The sequence below is a fragment of the Lygodium microphyllum genome, chromosome 20 (genome assembly GCF_053477565.2).
Source record: "Lygodium microphyllum isolate KBCC chromosome 20, Lygodium_microphyllum_v1.1.10, whole genome shotgun sequence".
NCBI lineage: Eukaryota > Viridiplantae > Streptophyta > Polypodiopsida > Schizaeales > Lygodiaceae > Lygodium > Lygodium microphyllum.
This window is the reverse complement of record NC_141154.1, coordinates 57691372-57714358: the sequence shown is the minus strand read 5'-3', so window position 1 is coordinate 57714358 and position 22987 is coordinate 57691372. Positions and strand designations below refer to the sequence as shown.

Genomic DNA, 22987 nt, shown 5'->3' with positions numbered 1-22987 from the left:
GACACACTTCTTTACTAGACTCATATGCACCATTGGTAACTTGTATCCGCAAGGAGGATTCCATGTCAATGGATAGCAACTTCAGTCCATTCAAAGATTTGGTGTTGATGAAGCTATGTGTGCTGTCTCCATATCTACTAAAATGTGTGCATCCTTGCCATTAATGATACTCGGAGAGTGATTTGTAAGCTTTGGGTTAGTAAGGAGTTGTGATTTCTAAAGGAGATATTACCCGACACTTGGGTTATCCTATTGGTGTGGATGTAGCTCCTTGCACCTTGCTTGATTGGATGTCATTCCACATACATGATCGGTTTATGTATTGGAAATCCCAAGGTTTGCCTCTTCATGTGAGACTTAAAGTTGCTCAATGTATTATGATCAGTATGGTCTCATTTTTTCTGCCCTTACTTCCTTGGACTAGGAAGTCTCTTTTGAAATCGGTTCAACCTATCTGCTTCATGTTATGGAGAAAAAAAGGGAATTGTTTGGGTGAAGTGTGTATTTCTTCGCAACATGTGACTACTCCTAAAAAGATCATTTTGTACTCATTAGCTATGTATTGTTTGCTGTTTATTTTCCATTTAGTTAGTCATAGTTGGGACTTGGGAAAATTCCTTGACTTTTCAAATGTTACATTTTGGTCTCATAGGCCGATCTGGCCTTTTGTAGATGTTAATATAACTCTCTCTCTCTCTCTCTCTCTCTCTCTCTCTCTCTCTCTCTCTCCACACACAAAAAAGAAATGAAGACTCTCTCTCTCTATCCACCCTACACTTCACTTTCTCGCATATGATGTATCATGTATCCACTTCCATCTTGCATGATGTTTTTGTTTGTTACCCTCATGTATTCATCAAAATAACCTCTAGTGGCATTGCTATTATGATTGTAAACATGTTGTAGGGACCGGTTAGGCACGGAGATCGAGACAGACTATCATTACGCGCAATGAGAGAACAGAGAGAGTGAGAGAGAGCAGAGTAGAGAGTGACCACGTTTTCAGGTACAGTGACGAGTGAGTATCTTTAGGTTTTTAGATAGATATATATATGTAAGTACAAGTGCTAAGGGTGTGTTCACACCCGAGTAGCTTTAAATTCATGAGGCCTTTATTCCCAACAACCTCCCACCTAAAGGCAATGTGTCTTAAGAGGAGAAAAGAATCAGCTAAGTCTAGGTATGTACAAAGTTGAAATACATATATCTATCCAACTCCCATCATCTGTCGGCAATGAGCAAACTGCTCTGCTGGAAGACCCTTCGTGAGAAGGTCTACAAGGTTATCATCTGTATGCACTTTGACAAGCTCAATGCTTTTGCTGTCAAGTACATCTCTAATGAAGTGGTACTTCACTTGTATGTGCTTTGTCTTTGCATGAAAGATAGGATTCCATGATAGCATGATAGCACTCTGACTATCACAATGGAGAACTGCATGAATGTATCAAACTTATGATACCATTCTCTTGGTGCTTGTTTCAGCCCATACAAACTCCTTTTGAGTTTACATACCATCTTCTCTTTCCCTTGTTCAACAAACCCTTCAGGCTGCTGCATATATATGTCCTCATGCAGATCATCATGTAAAAACGAAGTCTTTACATCCATCTGTATAAGTTCCATATCCTCAACTGCAACCAAGCCCAAAATGGTTCTTAATGTAGTCATCTTGACTACAACAGAGAAAATCTCATCAAAGTCAATTCCATGCTCCTGCTTGTACCTCTTTGCAACCAATCTTGCTTTGTACTTTGGTGAGGAACCAGAAGTGACCTTCATCTTGTAAACCCATTTGCACGGAAGGGTTTTTTGTCCTTTAGACAACTGTACCAAGTCCCAAGTGCCATTTTTTTGAAGAGATTATATCTTTGAAAGCATATGGCTTTATACCATTTCTTGTTGTCATGTTTGTCCATTGCTTCCTTGAAGCAAAACACTTCACCAGAGTCTGTCAGCATGACATATTCAGCCACATTAATTGCACTAGGAACAAACCTGTCAGGTTGTCTAGTATCCCTAGACGATCTCCTAACCCAGTGGTCATTGTTTGCTGGCTGTTCTTGTAAATTTCCATTTTCAGCATGCTGTCGTGGCATTTCAGCCTGCAAATCAGCATTAACAGCTTGCTGTCCTGGCTGTTCCTACACATATAATGGCGCATTTTCATGGGCAATAGCTGGTTGATCATTTCCAGCATCATTTCCTGCATTTATAGGCTCATTTACAGCAGGTATTTGCTGCTGTACAGCGGGCACATTTTGCTGTCCAAAAGGTTTTTCTTCCCGGAATACAACCTGCAGACCTTCTCAGTCTTTTCCGGTTGTTTGTGCATGCGATCTTTCCGAAAGATAACGTCATTTCTGCGTACTACTTTCCTTTTCTCGGGATCCCACAATTTCAACCCCATTTCACCCTTGTCACCATATCCTAGGAAAATGCGTTTACAGGATTTTGGCTCAAGTTTGCTGCGTTTTTCTTTACGAATGTGCACAAAAGCCTCGCAGCCAAACACTTTCAGATGAGCATATGAAGGTGGCTTGCCCGACTACGCTTCTTGGGGAACTCCCCCCCTCCAAAAGACCTATTTGGTGACCGATTAATTAAGTGAACGACTGTCATAACAGCCTTTGCCCAAAAACCATGGGGTAATGCAGCATGAGACAGCATCATAGACCTTATTCTATATGGTCCGATTCATATACTCTACAAGTCCATTGTGGGGCGGATTATGAGGGGCCGTGAGCTCCCTCTTTATCCCTTTGCTGTCACAAAATGCTTGAAAGGCCTTAGACACATATTTCCCGCCATTGTTTGAGCGAAGACACTTAAGTGTCTTATCTGTCTGATTTTCAGCCAATGCCAAGAATTTTTTAAACTTGTCAAGCACTTCATCCTAACTATGAATAGGATAAACCCATACCTTTCGTGTAGCATCATGGACAAAGGTGACAAAATATTTATTTCCCCCTAAAGATAATCTTGGCATTTGACATACATCCGAATGTACTAACTCTAGAGGAGAAGATTTCAAAGAAAGAGACTTTTTGTGAGACGTCTGTGCATGTTTCCCATAAATACAATGATCACAATGCTCAAAATCAGCATAACGAAGACAAGGCAAGTAACCCAAACGAGAAAGCACTTTCATTCCTGTTTGACTCATGTGTCCCAACCGGCCATGCCACAAAGAAACACTTGGCTGCTCGGTCACGGCAACAACATGGTCACGCACACTAGATACATGAAGTGGATACAAAGTATCACTCTTGCAACCTCTGGCAATAACTCTAGATCCCTTATAGATCTTCCATTTTTCATCACCAAAGGTGGTATGAAAATCATCATCATCATCTAGTTACCCTGTGCTAATCAAGCTCTTCTTGAACTGAGGTACATACCGTACATGTTGAAGTGTAAAGACAGAGCCATGCTGAAACTGTAACTGCACACTGCCAATACCTGCAATCTCACATGCATAGTTGTCCCCAAGATGGACAACACCATGTCGACCTCCTGTATAGGCGGAAAACCACTCACAATGAGGGGTGACATGAAAGGAAGCACTTGAATCAAGAATCCAGGTAGGGTGACTATCCTTCTTCTCTTCCTTGCTATCATCTGTCTTCTTGCCTTTTCCTTTCTCTTTCTTCCATTTATAGCAGTCACGTTTAACGTGACCCTTCTTGCCACAATGATGGCATTCAACATCTTTGCCCCGTGATTTATTGCGTCCCTTGCCATCATATTCGCCCTTTTGCTGTGATTTGCTCCTAGTATGCAAAGCACTGGAAGACTTATTGAATGCATTGTTCTGTTGATTCATCTCTTCCATAAGTAGAGCACTCTCTACATCAGCATACAAAAGGATCACATTAGAATTGCTCATAGCAGTCGTGAATGTATCCCAACTCTCTAGTAGAGTGCAAAGCAAGAAAGTAGCCTTAAATTCCTCATCAATCATGAACTTCACGGCAACCAGCTGGCTGAACATGGAGTTAAACTCACTTAAGTGAGTAGACATTGTTGTACCCTCTTTCATACGCAATTCCATAAGCTTTTTCAGCCAATATACTTTGCTTGCAGCACTCTTTTGTGCATAGAGTTCTTCTAGTCTACTCCATATAGCATATGCAGAATCCAAACCTTCAATGTTGAACAGCAAGGCATCAGAAATCGATAGCTCTATGATTGAGCGTGCAAGCTCATTTAACTCATCCCAATCATCCTGATCCATGTCCGCGGGCTTTGCCCCTTCGGTTTTGGTCGGCTTTGCCTGCTTCTTTTGTAACAGGATATTGTAGCACTGCTTTTGCCAAACTGCAAAATTGTGTGTGCTTTCAAGCTTCTTTATGTGCATCAGATTACTGCTATGATTGCTGCCAACCATGATTTTCAGCCCAAATGTGACGAAAAAACCAGCAAATGTAGGCCCAAACTATCACTCAAGTGACCAAGGTACAAACAAGTACCAATCAGCAATAAATGACCACACAGAAGCCCAGATTTCAGATCTGTAATTAAATTTTCAGAAGCACCAAACCATGTGCTACAGCATTATCCAACTAATTACAGCTGTTCCAAGGGCATGTGCATCACATTACATGAGGAATCCTAAAATTTCAGCTGCGATTTCTGTTGTACGTGTACCCACGGGTATAAAATTTGACACAAACGGTTAAAAGCCCCAAAATTTTCTGCTCAAAAGCATCAAACACACATCTACATTTTCTCTGTCATGCATAGAATAGTCCAATTTTGCCAAAATAGAGCAATTTCAGGCAAACCCCCAAATTTTACGTAGTGTTGATGTCCAAATTGCGTAGAATTCAACCTACATGTACATAAAAGCCCCAAATTGCATAGGGTCCAATGTGCCTCAATGTCGAGAAATTGGGTTAATTTCAGCCCAATTTGCGCATGTACATTAAAAGCCCCAAATCTCGGGGACAATGTCACAAATTCTTACAATTTCCGAGACAGATATCACTGTTGCATCTTGCTCGCATCAAATCTGGGCAAATCCCCAAATTTTCCAAGTTCTGTATGCACTAATTTCAGTGAAATGGAAAGAATTTCACAAAAATGTCAAAAGCCCCAAAATTCCCGAGCAAATGTGCACCCACTTTGCAATTTCTGAGTCAAATTGTCCAATTCTGCGTTGAGATCCCCAAATTTGGGAAAAGCCCCAAATTTATGGGCCTAAACCTGCACAGATTTCCACACTGTGCTTGGTGTGAACACCCGGTAGGGGGAAAATAAGATGAAGAAAAAAAAATAGAAAAGTGGTGCGTTGACTTGCTGCCCGTCGTCCATGCAGTCCGACACCTTGTCCCGTTGCGTGCTCCACTGAATTCGCCCGCTGGTCGCCATCCGTGAGCCCGTGAGCCCCGCTGGTCCGTGCCTTGTCTGTCGTCAACGCCATGCTGCCACACACTACAGCCTGCTCGATTGGTGCCCCATGACGCGCTGGACCTGCGTGGAGAGGTCGCCGACTGCTGCCCCGAGACTGCCCAGTCAACTGCCCTGTTGCCTAGTCTCCAGCATCCACGACCACCTTTTGCAACTCACGACCTGTCGTCTGTCTTTAGAGATGACATTTCTGTCCTGCGCATGCACCCTGAAACTATTGCCTGACAGAGACGTGACCTGTTGACTTGCATGAACTCCAAGGAGTGCGAATGCCTTAACCGCAGCTCTGATACCAATCTGTAGGGACCGATTAGGCACGGAGATCGAGATAGACTGTCGTTACGTGCAGTGAGAGACAGAGAGAGTGAGAGAGAGTAGAGTAGAGAGTGAGCACATTTTCAGGTGCAATGACGAGTGAGTACCTTTAGGTTTTTAGATAGATATATATGTGTAAGTACAAGTGCTAAGGGTGTGTTCACACCCGAGCACCTTTAAAAGGCACGAGGCCTTTATTCCCAACACATGTATTCTATCATCTCTAGTACAAAATAACCAAGCTAACTTTTTTCCGATACTAATATCATATTGTACCTTGTAAAATCTTAAGTTACCAATTAGTATTGTATTTTATCATATGTAGGATATTGTATCTTTTGTGCTCGAGATCTATGCTAGAGACCAAGCTTTATTACAACTTTTCTTATACATCATTACCTATACATCATGAGGCAATGTCTTAAGTACAAGTGCTAAGGGTGTGTTCACACCCGAGCACCTTTAAAAGGCACGAGGCCTTTATTCCCAACACATGTATTCTATCATCTCTAGTACAAAATAACCAAGTTAACATTTTTCCGATACTAATATCATATTGTACCTTGTAAAATCTTAAGTTACCAATTAGTATTGTATTTTATCATATGTAGGATATTGTATCTTTTGTGCTTGAGATCTATGCTAGAGACCAAGCTTTATTACAACTTTTCTTATACATCATTACCTATACAGCATGAGGCAATGTCTAAAGCAAATGTTTGTTGCTCCATCTTGGGCATCTTGGCCTACTTCATAATCATAGTTGTCAGGTACGAAAGGTACCATACAGTACGGTACGATAAAATACGGTACTAAATGGTACCTTAAGATTTTATAAGGTATGGTACGATATTAGTATGAAAAAAAAATAACTTGATTATTTTGGACTAAAGATAATAGAATAGATATTTCAAGTTTAAATAGCAATGCTATTAGAGTATATAAGATGAGTACTTGAGGGTAACATGCCAAAATCTAATGTTGCATGCGCAACACGCACTACTACTACCTACAACTTATAACTACATAGATGGGAGTGGATATATCATACATGCATGATCATACAAATAAGAGAAGTGTGGGCTTGAGAGAGAGAAGGTTGAGAGAAATTGTTTGAATATTAAATAACCTAATCTCATGGGAGAATCATATTAATATAAGGAGCATTTAGCTCGTCCCAAATTGCAATTCGAATGGGAAAGATGTATCCATTAAGTTGATACCTTATGGTACTAATACGTAAGGTACGGTACCTAAAGTATGGTATAGTATCAAACCTTTCGTACGTGGTACTAGTGCAACTATGGTTGAGAGAGAGGAAGAGGCTAGAGAGAGAGAGAGAGAGAGAAGGTTGAGAGAGAGAGAGAGAGAAGTTTGAGAGAGAGAGAGAGAAGAGAGAGGAGAGAGAGAGAGAACGCAATGGCGGAACATCGAGGTCTGGCGAGCGACGGCTGAACATTGCGGTCTGGCCCTGGCGACTTGCCCTGTACAGCGGGCGCGCTTACTTGCGCTGTGCGCAGCAACCTGAGATCTTCCCTCAGGGCTGCGCAAGTTCTGTTTGGCCCAGCGTGCAGAAGGAACGCGAGAGGAGAGAGAGAGAGAGAGAGAGAGAGAGAGAGAGAGAACAAATTCTCCACTTCTATAGCAGCCCTCGGTCCATTCCTCTTCACGAGTTCTGACATCGCCACGATTAGCCAGAGAAGGTTCACCATTGACGTGCTGTTGTGGGCGGGGGCGCTGTTACTCAACCGCACAGTTATAGGCACTGTGAGTCTGGCTACGATCTCATCATGAGGAGGCGAGGGAGTGATCAACTAGCAGGCGCAGTACAGATAGGAGGTGGGTACAGTAGAATATTTGGCTGTGGGCGCAGATCAGGTGGTGGGTGCTATTCAGGTGACGTCCTGCAGGTAGATTGAAGGACATACCTGGGCAGCCCTAAAGAGTGCAGGGTCCGTTCTGCCCGAGAGACACAGAGAGAGGCCTGCGCCGTTTTTGCCCCCTGTGAGCTCCTGGCTCACTCTCTGATCGGCACAAGTACTGACACAACATGGCTGGTCTGGATATGGCTTTTATAGACCAAACGGTGGTAGCTCTTGGTCTGGATTCCGATACCGAGGAACCAGAGGATATGGTTCCTTGCACAGAGGAGATGCCCCCTGGTCCTGACTTCCAGCCTACGGGCAAACGCACTAAGCATACTTCGGAAGTGACAATGGATCATCAAGAACGTTCTTATGCTCAGGTTGCCTCTGATTCTGTGGATTCTCAGGATGTTGACTGGGAGCATTTGCTGGAGTTTGCCAACACTCTGCTTGGCGATTATATTCAACATAATCATGAAGCGTTTTTTGACTCTGGAACTGAAGATGTTCTGGAAGCCATTGTGGACACGAAAAATGTCTTGCCCTCATTTTTAGTGTTTTACAAACGTGCTGTTATACTCTTCTTCAATGGTAGGATCCCAGTGCTTTCCCATATTCACCAATGGCTGCACAGTCTGCTACAAGGGGAGTGTGTTGAAGAGATTTTTGTTGGGCCCCGAGGGTTTTATGAGGTGCTGTTGAAATTTGAGAAGCATCGTGCTGATCTCCTATGTAAACGCCATTGTTCTTTGATCGTCGTTTGGTCCATGTTGTGCCATGGCGCTCAATGGCAGACTTTCAGCGCCTGCTTCAAAGTGAATGCCCAATGTGGGTTGAAGTGGAAAACTATCCGGCTGTCTAGTGGCCACTGTTAGAGGATGCCATGGCCGTGGTGGGCACTGCTCTAGTCCCCCCGAGCCTCAGGGCCATGAATCCTCGGAAAAGGCCTGCTTGGTTACGTCTTAATTGCTTTGGCATGCATCCTTTGCACTTTCGTTTGAAATGGGGTAACTTTGCGGGGCATTGCTTTTCGTGTGGAAAATTGGGTCATTTTTTGGTCGAATGCCCAGACAAGCAACCGGCTTCAGATGTTGAGCATATTGTGCTACTCATGGAAGATATGGTGCTTGATGCTCCATCGCAGGATGCAACCCAGCGACCTAAAGTTCTGGATAAAGGTAAACAACAGGTTTCGGGTTTGGATTCACGTGGCAATGACTGGGTAGATATACGTGCAAAAAAAGGTAAAAGGTTTGATGCTAGCATGGCGGATACTGTGCCTACTGCTTCACAAGAGTCCATGCACACTTATATGCGCAGGAAAGAAATGTTGTCTTTGGAGCACCCTGCTCATACTATGGTTCCTTCTGCTCCCCGTAATCAGTCTACTAGGAAAGTATATACGAATGGCCCAAAGGGTCCACCAGCTAAGTTGGCTTTTAATACTAGAGGTAATGTGATTACCCCATGGGATCGTCGTTATCCCCGTTCCACCTCCAAGACAGTGGACATACTGTCTACCTCCAAATCTGGCCGTCAGAACTCTTTTGCCGTGTTGGCTGCTTTTTTGGATGAGGGAGTTCTTGACATTCTAGTAGAAAAGGTTAAATCGAGGCAAGCTGTGCCTCGTACTTGATTTTCTTTTTTGAATACACATGAAGATAGCCACGTAAAATGTGCGAGGCATTTGTTCTCGCCATAAGCAACATGCCATGTGGACTGTATTGCCTGAGAATCAGTGGGATGTCTTGTGTGCTGTTGAGCACAAGGGTCACGATGAAGCAGGCAAAGTTGTGGATTGCCATGGGCTTAGCTTATTTTATGCAGGGAAACATGCCATGCATTATTCTGGTGTGCTTATGATTGTGCATGAGAAATATGAGCTTGTTCTTCTTAAAAATGATGTACATGGCCGTTTTGTGGTGATTGAAGTTCTATTTGAAGGAGAGATCTTATGGTTACTTGGCCTCTATGCTCCAAGTGATCCCTTATCCCGCCAGGATCTTTGGAATACTTTGCAAACCTCCTTGTCACTTGGCAGACGGGGTTTTCTGATGGGGGATTTTAATATGTGTGTTGATTCTTCATAGTCCACATCAGAGCATTCGGTGATGGACACTCCGAAAAGTCGTGTGTGGAATGCGTTTGCTCTGGCCATACTTAAGCAAGATCTTTGGTCTTGGCTACACCCTTCTTCTACAGGGTTTACTTTCCATTCTACACAGTATGCAACTACATGGTCGCGGTTGGACCGCATGTACATCATGCAGAATGATGATTTTCTTCCTTAGATGCTCGAAATGAAAGTGTTGCAGCAATATGCCTTATCGGATCATTTCCCTCTACAGCTTGAGATGTTTGCACAACCCATTGCACCTTTTAAGCAATTTCTGGATAGACTACCTTTGGGCTTCAACTCGTCTTATTTGAAGCATTCAATCTTTCAGGGCTATATGCAACAATTGATTGACAGATTCTTATTGGACTTCCCCTCTGAGGGCAATGCTTCGTTTGAACGATTGCTCTCTAATGTGCAGCGGGTTGTTCGGCAGTATGGGATCCATCGTGCCTCTCTTCGTCGGCGGCGTCGACAAGCAGCGGAGGGCTTACTGGCTTTGGTTCGTTTTCTGCTGGTGGACTCTCCAGATGATGTATTTTTGCTGCCACTGGCGATGCGCTTGGCTGATCTTATTAAAGAGTTTCAGTTGAAATCATATCAGCATGCCAAATTGCAAAATTTGACTGAGAATTTGTAAGATAGTGGTTGTCAGACTCATAAGTTCTTTCGAGCTCTACATGCTTCTCCTGCTCGAGAAAATATGACTAGACTCTAGGATCCAGAAGGTCAAATGGTCGTTGATCCTCAAACTATTGTGAATATGTGCAAGAATTATTTCCTCGACCTTCTTGGTTCTTCTCCTTCACCTTCTGACCAAGCTACTCATGCACGTTCAGTTTTCTATGATTTGGTCCGCAATCAGGTTCCACAGGACATGAAAACTACTTTGGAGACAGATATTTGTGAGGCGGAGGTTATGGATGTTTTGTTACACCTGCCCAAGGATAAAAGTCCCGGTTGGGATGGTCTCACCAATGAATTTTTTGAGGTTTTTGCTACTCAACTGGTGAAACCATTGACGACTATGTTTCAGCAGGCTTGGGAAAACGGGGTTCATGCCTTCCTCATGGAAAGAAGGTCTTATCAAACTGCTTCCAAAAGTTCCTTCGCCGTCCATGTTGAACCATTGGAGACCAATATCTTTGATGGGTTCGATGTATAAAATCTTTTCCAAAGTGATGGCGAATCCGCTCCACAAGCATCTTCTGGCCATTGTGCATCCTCTTCAATATGGTTTCATTAAGGGCCGAAACATTTTGCATAATATCTTGAATGTGCAAATGGCTATTGACTATGCAAGGCATTCTAATTAGGAAGTGGTATTGATTCAATTGGACCTGGAAAAGGCTTTTGATTATTTAGACTGGTCTTATATTGCAAAACTGATGTCCAATATGGGCTTTGGTACTCGGATGTCCCGCTTGATCTACACCATTAGTGTTGCGGCTTCTTCGCGAGTTATGCTAAATGGCGGTGTTACCGAGCCATTTGTCCTTGCACGCTCTGTGAGACAGTGTTGCCGTTTGAGTCCTCTCTTCTTTGCCCTTGCGACTCATCTGGTTCTTTCGATGTTATCTTCTATGGCAGCTTCAACTCAATTGGCTGAATTGTCGCTTCCTTTTGGACAGCACTTCATTAGTCAATCTTTGGCTGATGACAGTTTTATGATTTTGCGTGCGAACAAGGATAATCTTCGCAAAGAATTAGATGTTTGGATGCTCTTTGGTCAGGCGTCTGGTCTTCATATTAATGCTTTCAAATCAGCCATTCTCAGTTGCACGGATTCAGATGTACAGTCATTGGGCTGGCAGGGAATGGTTGTTCCCCGTGGTTCCATTGTCAGGCATCTTGGGTACCCTTTGGGTGTTGATGTTCGGCCAAAGCAACTACTAGACTGGATTTCACAAAAACTCGCAGCCAAGTTTCTGTATTGGAAGTCGCAAGCTTGGCCCTTCCATGTTCGTCTCAAAGTGGCTCAGACAATTATGTTGCCAATGCTCACATATTTCTTGCCATTGCTGCCTTAGACTCCTACTACTTTGAATGCTCTTACTCAGTCAATTCGTTTCATGTTTATGGAAGAAGGACTCTTTGCATGCCGGTATTTCATGGATTTCTTGGTCGCATGCATGTACCCCCAAATGCATGGGTGGTGGGGCTGTTTTGGATGCCGAAACTCATATGCCGGCTCTTCGTTGGTCTCTCTTTCGTGCCATGTGCTTGGATCATCACCCGTGGGTCGTTATAGCCCGTTATTTTCTGGAGGATCACGGGCTAGTGCATGGTAATATCCAAATTCGGAGCTCCTGCTGCCATGTTCTTAATGCGGACTCTCGGTTTTCTAGTCCTTCCTCGTCCCTGCTTGCTCAATTGGTATGCTCGTGGAAATTGGTCCTCCACAAGGCTCGGTGGCATCCAGTGGAGGATCGCTTACATACTAACTCTTTTCAACTGGAATTGTTGGCAGCCTCGCGATTACTTTCTTGGGAAGGCAAACATGAGCTCAGACCAAAATTTAACCTCATGGTACGTTTGGGCTTGACTTCAGTTGCAAATGCCACCCTTGCCAGTCGCAATGTGTTGATATCGTTTTGTACAGCCAGGAGGCTTTTCAGAATCCCCCGTGGATACCGTCATTTATGGGAACAGCTTTTGCTAGTGCTCCAGAGCAGACAACCATTTCCTACCCTTGCTTTGGATCGTCCCTGGCAGGACTGGGATCTTGCAGGTCGCTTGAATTTGGAAAAGGCCTCAGCTAACCAGGTGTATCATCTCCTGATTAAAGATCATCAGTGGCTGGTTACTAAAGCTAATACTGTATGGGGATTGCGTAAATCTCAGTCATGGTGGAAGGCAACTGTGATGGAGGGCTGGTTGAACAAGACACCTTTCAAATGCAAGGTCTTTCTTTGGAGGGTGATGATTGGTGATCTTTCGCTTGCTTCCGCCCTTTCCAAGCGCCGAATCTCTAATGGCAATTGTTTCTTTTGCACCACCAGTGTGGAATCGGCCCGTCATTGATTTATTTCTTACCCTCGCTAAGAATATCTGGTCACTCTTGTCAGCGGTTTGGCGAGCAGTGGTTGGTTTCTCCCTAAGCCCTTTTGATTGGGTTTTTGCATGGCCCAAATACCCCACACTGGCACAGTCGCATATGAAGATCTTGTTTCACTTTCTTAGATACTGGGGCTGCTGGCACAATTGGACTACTCGGAATGCCTTTCTTTTTGATTCGGCCTCTAATGTTCCGGGACATATTGCGAGGCTTAGAGGTCTCCTGCATTGGCAGTTAGATCTCATTCGGCACTCTGACTTACTCCCTCGGGAGAACTTACTTCCCTGGCATATGGCAATTTTCTCTGCGTCTTTGCCATGACCTTTGTAACTCGATGGCTTAGAGCCATCGTGTATCTTGTAATCATGTGAACTTGTACCTTTTTTCGTAATTAATACAATTACCCTTTACGAAAAAGAGAGAGAGAGAGAGAGAGAGAGAGGAGAGGCTTCAGAGAAAAAGAGGGTGTGAGAGGCTTGGGGGAGAAATAAGAAAAAAAGAAGGAAAAAAAAAGAAAGGAGAAAGAAAAAAAGAAAGTTGTAGACTTGAAGGAAAGTGGCCAAAAAGTGCCTTTTTTTCGTACTACATCGTAAGGATATGTACCATACTGTATTGTACGGATCGTACCGTATGGATCAGTCCGTAGTATGTACAGAGACAACCATGTTCATAATCAACTTTGGGCCAGTTGTGGTACATAATAGTGGCCCAAAATGAGTACTGGGAAGAAGCAAAGCAAGTATATCTTCTATGCTTATCCAAGGCTAGTCTCCTACCACAAGTGGATAACAATGTGCTATGTATTGGTAAGGTGCATGATTCAATGGATCATCTCATTGAGTATATCTGTGCTCTTGTACTCCATCCAATAAATAACAAATTGAGGAGCTTGAAGTAAGCAGATGAAACAGACAATACTCTACACTTTATTGTGCTGCATACATGCTTGATTCAAAGTTTCAGCATAAGAGAAGGCACTTGCGGTCCGATATAAAGATTGCTCGGGGTTGAAACTTCCCATTCTAGAAGTTCTTGGCCAATTCTGAGCAAGGTTAGCAAATCAAGGTCACAGTTTTCATACCAGTGCAATTACATAGCGAGAGGACTATCGAACTAATTTTTTGGAGCTATAAAATGTGTCTATCAAAATCCTAAGCCAATTTTGGCTGATGATTTAGCCTTTGTTGATACAGACCTACGTTTCCTAATAAAGATGAACTCTTAGTATACTCCTAACCTTCACATTCGCTTTCATAAAGATCAAGGCAATCTAGGTTCCATGGAAGAAGCTACAATTGAAGAGGAGAATAATGTCAATGAAGAGAGTCAAGATAATGAGATCAATGAGGATCAAGAAGAGAAGAGATTCCAGATGAGATAGTAATTTAATGTATTTGTATTTTTAAATACTTGTTAAGCCATTTGTATTTCCCATCTTGTCCTTCAACTCAAGGCTTTAAATCTTTGATCTTTTGTAAGGTTGGGCTTACCTCCGTTATAAATTCAAAAAGACATGTTGATTCTGTATCTTCCAACTTTCAACTGCCAACTTTAGGTTTTTCAATATTTAAATATTGATTAATTAAGTTTTCTAACATACATGTCTTAATCTTCTTCAATAGGATATTATGTGACATGCACTCCTCATATCCCCTTGATGACTTGGTGTCTTGTTCCCATTTTGCCTCTTTTTGATAAATGAATGTTCCTGTTTTTGTTTCTGTTTCCGTTCTTGTTCCTATTCCTAGGTCTCCCTACTACGATTCTAACTTGAAGGAAAGGGCTGCCAAACAAGGAATGGATCCTAAGTTATTGGCCATAGATCACAGTACCTTGTAGTCTCATGAAGTTTTCTTCACATTGAAGGGAATGACTGCAAAATAGTGCTTGAGGGCTCCAAAGCATCAAGAATACGAACTAGGCCAAGCTTTACTATCTTGTCCATTTGCAGGCAAGCTTCTTGTTTTGTGTACCTAGAAACAATTCTAGAAGTAACCAAAATCTCAGCTCACAAGGAATTGGTCGACAATTGGTTTTCAAAAGGATGTCAAAGGGTCTTCTTGAGGACCACTTGCTAAGAGTGGACAAGATGAGTCTATAGTGTGAAGGATTTCAGTCGTTCAGGCTGATCAACATTATGCATGTATCTTCATGACAAGGTTGCATTCTATGCATGTATTGTACGTTTTGTACGATATCATACCATATGTTCGTTTCATATGGTACCGTACGGTTTGCGTGCATCCAAACCGTTTTTGAAAAAAGACCATTTAAAATGTCCATTGGCGCATTTTTTTTTGAAAATTTTCCCTTTTTTGGGTTGTTACACTTTCAAAATTCTCTTTGTTCACACTCCTCTCTCTTTCACACTCCTTCCTCTTCTGTTCTCCCTCACCTTAGCCACCACACAAATCAGCCTGCATCTTCATCAATCCCCCTCTCTTGAGCTCAACTTTCTAGCCACTATCTTTATTAATCACCCTACTCTCTCTCTCCCTTTCCCTCACCCTTTCCCTCTCCCTCGCCTTCTCTTCCTCCTATGCCTATCCCTCTCGGTCTCCCTATCCCTCTTCCTTTCGCTCTCCCTATCCCTTTCTCACCTTCTCTTTCTCTCCTCTCCCTCTCCCTCTCCCTCTCTCTCACTTTCAAGTTTCATTCACACATATTACATCCTCTCCCTTTCCTCCTTTCTTCGCATTCTTCTCCTCAATGCCTAGGCTTCTTTATGATCTATCTTTAAGTTGTACATTTTACGTGTGTAGGCTGATTTTGTATATAACTTTGTGCATCTTTTTAATGAATGTACGAAACAACATATTTTCTTCTTAAAATTTTTGTGTAGGTTCCATATTGTACATATTCGCATACTGAATGTATTGTACAAAATGTACGAAACTACCCTGCACCATGAGGCCTAAATTTGAGTGTTGCCATGTAAAATACCCATGTCTTGCAAAAAAATCTAGCAATGGTAACCTAGGGCTGGTGCCCAACACGCATGCCACTGAACAAAAGTCCATTAGGAGAGCTGTTTTGTGTGTCTTCAGCTCTGAAACATTAGTTTAGATATGCAGATATGATGCCAAAAAATCCGAGTAATGCTAGAATGTGTGTGGCCTTTCCTTCACAACATGAAGTAGACTCTATGGAGGTGTGTGTGGTTTCTTTTGGTGAAGATAATGTAATTTTAGAGAACCTAATGCACAAACTTAGTCCCCAATGTATGGGATCTTATGGACTAGGGCTACTCACCCACATGCACCCAGACCTGCTTTAAGTGCTGTTGAAATTAGTACATTGATTTACTATGGCACATCTTTGAATCATCACATTGAGTAGAAGGCAACAGACAAAGATGGGGACCTAGGATTTGGGCACTTTTTTCCATACGGCCTCTCAAATAGTCTTGAATTATAGCCCACTAGATTGTCTGTTAACACAAACATTGTATTTGTATTATACTTAGATACTCTCTTGAGAGTTGATTGTACTTTGTATTTTGCTTAAGGTGTTGCTATTAGAGTTTTCTTCTGTTACGAAAAACAAAAAGGACAATGATGAGCAATCAAAGGAAAGTCCAGTGCAGCTTTTGGAAGGCTCCAACCAAGGGCTTCAAACCAATAATAATATAAGAGCTATCATTGCAAGGCACATGAGACTCATCCCTAGGCACATCAATAGAGCAGCCCTTGACCATAGTACATAGCTTTCTTGGACCAAGAGTTTTTCAGACGCCAGCCTTATACAGAGATGCTATTTTTCTACTTTCATAATGAGATGACATCAGACACCGATGTAGTTTGGTTTTGTCTAATAAGACTGTAAATTTGAGATACCTGATTTACGAACTTAAGTCCCCAATATATGGAGTCTTATGGACTAGGGCTACACAGACACATGCACACAGATACAGGCCAAAAATTTATGTTTGTGACATGTACCTGCTTCTAGTACCGTAAACATCAGTCTGTTATTCAAAATGGAACTTCCTTGATCATCAGATTGAGCAAAAGGCGAAAGACAAAGATGGGCAACCAAAGAAAAGTCCAGTGCAACTTTTAGAAGATCAGGTAGATAACTTGGCGAGATGTTGCCCCATTTTTTCTGCTCTCTTCTGGTCTAGGGACAATTGAGGGAAATCCAGGACCACCTTTTTACATGCTTTTCTCACAATGTGATATTTTGCTTATTGTGATTGCAATGGTTGTCTTACAGGTGCGAGACACAAAAGTCAAATATATCTCAAACCTGTCGAGAGGAACTGAAGAGGAGCGGAAAGAGTGGAATGATTTAGCAGCAGCACTAAAGGTTTTTTGTACTCCTTACTTGCTTGATTTTGCTAAATGGAGGCCTGGAACTGGTCAAATTTGATAACTGGTGTCTTGAGATGCAGTATCTCAGGTCATTTCTCCCTTACAGTAATGAATAAGCTACAGCTGTAAAGGTAGAACTGTGTTTGCTTTCCTAATTCCAACTAGGACAGAGGAGGAGATCTAGAATTGGATATGTTTGCAAGGATTCGTTATGTTTCTCTTGATGTTAAGACGATGCTGTCTTCAGGGAGTCTCATATATCGTATTACACTTTGGTGACTATATTTTTTTATCTAACATCTAGTTCAGTCTTTCATGTGTTTCTTTTACCTGCTCTAATGACTACAAAGTTTTGATCTTAGGCCTTGATCCTATCAGTCCATGTGTTTTGAGTGCTTTGTTATTGAAAAACTTAGATCAATGTTCTGTGGACAGTGAGGTTTTGCTTTTTTCAAAAAGTGTCAAAGCCTGAATACCAATTTGCTACCTGGAGGTTGCGGCATGTGCTTTCTCATTATTTCTTTTTGCTGCTATCCCTGCCATTAGCTGTTTTTCTTGTGCAGTTTGAGTCTGGAGTCCTCCCAGTTCCCCAGAGCACCAGGTCTTAATGTGGATTACTTGTGCTTGTTCATGTCTAAGTGGGCGTTTCCTTTGGGCAGAGATGGCCTGAGTTAGCCTGTTCCATCAACTGTTGCCATTACCTTTAGTTTGTTGATCCTGGGGTTGTTTGGACTCCCAGGCAGCAGAGAGCATTGTTAGTAGGTTTTTCTGTATTAGATGTTGCTGAGAATAGCAAATGATGCCTGATATGTATGCCCATAGAGGTTTGCCCATAAGTGGCTTTGTATGAAAGATAGACATATGATGTATGCTCTATGAAGAGATGTCCAAAATCCCATATGCACAGTGAGTACAATGGTACTATCCAAAGGCTATAAAGGCATGTACTTGTTGACACTCATTTCAATGAAATAGAACAACCATTCTATCACTCAAGATTGTGTTTATGAGTCTAAGTTAATCCATCTTGGAACCTAATTCACTTGAGTTATAATTCTTTATCTCAATCATGTTTTATGTTTATAACCTCCGTTCGCCATAGCTAGCATAGCTCTAGATCCGTGTTTATTAACATGGTATTAGAGCCATGGCTGAGCTAGGTAGCTAGTGGTGTGATTTTTTCTTATTTGCAAGCTCTACAATTTGTCCCTTTTTCATTCTTCTCCTTGTACAAATCCACATCCTATTTCTAGTGTCTAGTGGCTACTACTGATTGGCTCCATCTTTTACCCCCTAGCCCTATTCCCCACTTCACAAATTAAGGCCGAGTCAATGGCTAGTCATCTCAAAGTTTACTTAGAAGACATGTCACCCTAAATATCACTACACAATCAAAACATCATTGATTGGGTCCTCAAGGTTGGGATACAACTAGGAAATCTCAACTTACCTAGCACTAGACCCAATTGCACCCACCCACCCTCATAATTAGACCCTTTTAATAGGCAGACCATTCTCTTGTTTATGAGTACACACCAAATATGTTCACCTTAATGATAGCCCCTTTTATACTCTTCACCAATATCTCCCCACCATCCCATCACCCTCTTCCATCATTCCACTCAATTTCCATGCATCCCTAGTGAGTGTCATGGGGCTTGTAGTTTGGTACTAAGGGGGACAATGTTAACCCTATTTAGCAATAGCCACAAAAAACAAGTTTGAAGTCTAGTCAAAGTAGAAAAAAGCAGAAGCCAAGTAGACACTAGAATAAAAAGCAAGGTCATCCACAAATGTAAGGGACTAATGTGAGTCAGTAGGAACTACCTCTACCTTTTTTTGACATATACTTTGTACTTCTTTTGGTTACCATGAAATTTTTTAGTCCTTAGGTGCTTTTTGCATTGACACTCATTTCAATGAAATAGGACAATCATTCTGTGTCACTCAAGATTGTGTTTATGAGTCCAAGTTAATCTATCTTGGAACCTAATTCACTTGAGTTATAATTCTTTATCTCAATCATGTTTTATGTTTATAACCTCCATCCGCCATAGCTAGCATAGCTCTAGATCCATGTTTATTAACAGATGTCTCTTCCAACAACTCTCAAAAGCAATGTATGTTGACTACCAGGAACAGTGAAGAAATTCAACAATATGTAAGAGAGGATTCTATATCTTTTGAAAGCTCCAGATGATAAGGCTGTAGTTATCATGAATGCTGGTAACTTATATACTTTCGACTGCAGGCAGAGTATCCCAAGCATCTACAGTTGCTTGTTGAGTTACTTAAGAAGATCTCAGCCACACAAAAGAAAGAAGATGGAAACCATGGTATCCAAGAGGTACTCCTGTGAAGAATAAGCCTGCTGAGTTAGTTTTTTAAAATTTTATTTGAGGGAGCTTTTCTTTTTTAGGTAATTGCTGCAGCAGATGAGATTATTGGAATGATCGATAAGGAAGCTTTAGCCAAGTACTTTGGCGTGAAAACTGAAGCAGATGATCCAGATGCAATGGTTTGTACTTTTTTTCCTTCTTTGGTTGCTTTGTAAGGTCAGCATTGTTGGTTCCAAGCTGTGAAGTTTCAATTATCTCTTTTACCTCTTAGGAGATAAAGGAGAACATGGAAAAGCAGCGAGATGCATTAGTAGATGCTCTCTATAAAAAAGGCATAGCCTTAGCAGAGCTGGAGGATTATTCATTGGTAAGTTACTCAATACTCTCCCCCTTTTGATCTATAAGAAAAGTGTATTCAGTCGCAGGCACCTTAGCAACAACATGAATAAGGTAAAGTGCTCTATATAATATCTCAAATAATGAATCAAATCGACATAGGAATAGACACCTCTATGCTGGCTGCAGGCTGCTCTAGAGACATGTAGCACTAGGGCTGTATAGAGAGCCAGTCTGGCCATCTATAACACACAAGTTCGAAGACCAATGAAATTGCTTGAATCTCCAGTCACTAAATGCCCTCTTACCACCTCCTGAACCACTAGTTGTACTACAGCTTCTCCCCTTAGTCTCTTTACTATAAATGGACTTTATCCAGATATGAGTGTCTCCAACTATGAGCTTACTGCATCTCTTTGTGTGGTTTTACCAAGCATAATGATAGAAATAAGATTGCAGCTCTGACAGTGTCATATAGTCCACTTTCTTTGAGTGAAGTCCCCTGGTTATGGCATTTGTCTTCATGAGAATCAGGCTATGTTTATGCATGTGATGTGGAGAAAATTACGCAAAGTGAGTGTCATGTGGCTGTGATAGTGCCAGATGTGAGAGTCACTGCAAGTGAGTTGTCTTTCCAGATCCTTGCCATACTGTAGGCCCCTTTACTCTATCAATATGAAGCAGCAAAAGTTTTAAGAGAGTCATGCATTTTAATGACAGGACAAAAGGTTTGAAGGATGTCATGGGCTACCATAAATTGCGCCTTAGCTTCTTGTGTGGATTTTAGTCTTTAGATCCTGGAATTCAATATGATTCTAGAAAGTCTTCTGCCAACATGTACATATGAATTAGTACTCAAGCTACCACTGCATACAATGATATACAGGCGGACATTGTTTCACCAGAGGAATCCTCGGGTGAGAGAGAAGTGCCAACTGAAAGCAAAAACAAGGACTCTTCCCCATTGACTGAATCTCTTGAACAAGACAGCCATACGCAGACTTCAGAAGTGTCTAGGGAGGAAAGCACGAAAGATGAGTTTGAGGAAACCTACTTGGAGTTGAGGAAGTGGGTTGATGTCACATCACCTAAGTACAGTTTGTTGACTGTGATTCATGAAAAGCGATGTGGACGGCTTGGTACTGCTCTTAAGGTATGTTCTTTCGGATTTCTGCTGTCTTCTATGTAACACATCTTCTGTAAAGCTTGGATATCATGGATCTGCTCTTTCACATTTCCAGGTACTGAATGAGCTGATTCGTGATGAAGGAAAACCTCCAAGAAAGAACTTGTGTGAGTTACAAATAAAGTTACTCCAGCAGATAGGCTGGGTCCATTGGGAGGTCTATGCAAAAAAGTGGATGTTTGTCCAGTTTCCCCGTAGCTTACCATTATTTTGAGCAGAAACCTTGGGGAAACTTCCGCTTGGGATGCCACTTCTTATCGGGCTTGAACCTAAAGCAATGGTATACTCAGCAATCTTTAAGCTAGGCAATTGGGATTAGTCTTAGGCCCATAAGCAATATAAAAGCCAAATGGTTGTGGCGCATAAACAATCTCAAAGAAAAGTGATTAGTGTTGGGCTTACAAGCTTGAGGTTTAAGTCATCCTCCTGCCAAGTGGTTGTGGCACATAAGCAATCTCAAAGAAAAGTGATTAGTGTTGGGCTTACAAGCTTGAGGTTTAAGTCATCCTCCTGCCATAGGTAGTGCTCCTATGGCTTTGTTTGTGACCTATGTGACCCTTGCCCTCTGTAGGTCTGCTCCATTTCCTGTCCGCGTTGAATGCTTGTCAGCAGGCATTCTAAGGCTCATAGGTCCATCCTTATCCACCATGGCTTGTGCTACAGGATTGAAGGTGGTCTGTGTGAGATAGGTCCCAGTCCATTGGTTTTCTTGGGAAAAGAGCAAGAAAACAGTATACTGTCCCCATATTTTTGCCTTATATTGGAGGAATCTTTATATTTATGATCTTTGTTGAATTTTTTCAGAGCCTTGTCAAGAAATTAAGGGTTAATCACGCTCAAAAATCAGATCATAAATATGCATACGAACAAGAGATATTTGCTGCAATCTGTGAAAAACTTGATATACAACTCAACTTGAGGACAATTATTCATCCTGCTTGCAATGAGGAGACATATAATAATTAGTAAGTGAAATACAGCAGGAAGCTTTGTAGACTGGAAGTGTCAAGCGTACTGGATATGGTAAAGCTTGTGGATGGTGAAGCTAGTCAGACACATTAAGAAATAATGTTGTTGAACCATATTTGCTATGCAAAATGAGAAGACATTTAGCCATGCTACTAATTGTAGGATTTCTATATTTCCTACTCTTATGCGACTATGGTGCTCACAGAAGAGTATCTTTTATGTGACAAACTAATGTATTCATATGGATTAAATATGTTATATTTCCACTTCACCTTTGTACTGTGTACAAACTGTACGGTTGGAAGTTTTAGGAACTATGGAAATGACTTGAAATTGTATGTGAAAGCATTGAGATTATATTTACACATGAAAAGGTAGTTTGTATTAATAATAATAAAGATAACCTGCAGTTACGTGGGCCCTATGGCCTCACCAAAGACAATATCATGGCCACATCTTGGGCACTCAAGACCTTAAACTTGCAAACTAGTTCTCATATGCAACTAGCCTTGGAGATAATCTGTGTCCAGCATGGCATGGTTTTGCTGCCTTGAAACACTGCCTGATTTCTGGCATGCCAGAGCAGGTGTAAAACCACTAGCCTTGGAGATCATCTGTGTCCAGCATGGCATGGTTTTGCTGCCTTGAAACACTGCCTGATTTCTGTCATGCCAGAGTAGGTGTAAAACCACAAGCCTGATTGACTGAGCGCCAAGGTAACGGTGCTTATTGTTGGGGTCAAAGAGCCCTAACGCACAAGCTTGCAGGTTTTTCTCCTCTCCACACTTGGGGAAGTGACTAAATACAAGTGACCAAACTCCTTCAGCTAAACATCCATTCCAGAACACATGCTGCAGGGTTTCCTCCATTCCACAGATACAGAGGCCAGTAGATATTCCCTTTTTTAAAACTTGGACCTGTAGAACAAAGCACCTGACATCACTCTCCAGAGGAAGATTCTCTCTTTCAGTGGGAATCTTACAGCCTGAGTGTTGCCAAGGAATTCTCTGGCCTTCTCCACCAAGCCTTTTACCCAAACTGCTTTCGGCCTTGAGTATCTAGGCCTTGATGACCCTTG

General features: G+C 42.0%; 1 protein-coding gene across 3 annotated transcripts in view; it reads left to right on the top strand.

Annotated features, from left to right (window-relative positions):
• TPP2 (tripeptidyl peptidase ii) overlaps positions 1–22178 on the top strand; it is a 176562-nt gene extending 154384 nt beyond the window's left edge. For all 3 annotated transcript variants that reach the window (XM_087701392.1, XM_087701391.1, XM_087701393.1), the window contains 7 exons: positions 16768–16836; positions 16982–17074; positions 19331–19426; positions 19499–19597; positions 19690–19785; positions 20641–20907; positions 20996–22178. In XM_087701392.1, the coding sequence (XP_087557518.1) occupies positions 16768–16836; positions 16982–17074; positions 19331–19426; positions 19499–19597; positions 19690–19785; positions 20641–20907; positions 20996–21154 (879 nt within the window). In that variant the 3' untranslated portion in view covers positions 21155–22178. The remainder of the gene's footprint in view (positions 1–16767; positions 16837–16981; positions 17075–19330; positions 19427–19498; positions 19598–19689; positions 19786–20640; positions 20908–20995) is intronic.
• Positions 22179–22987: the final 809 nt, after the last annotated feature.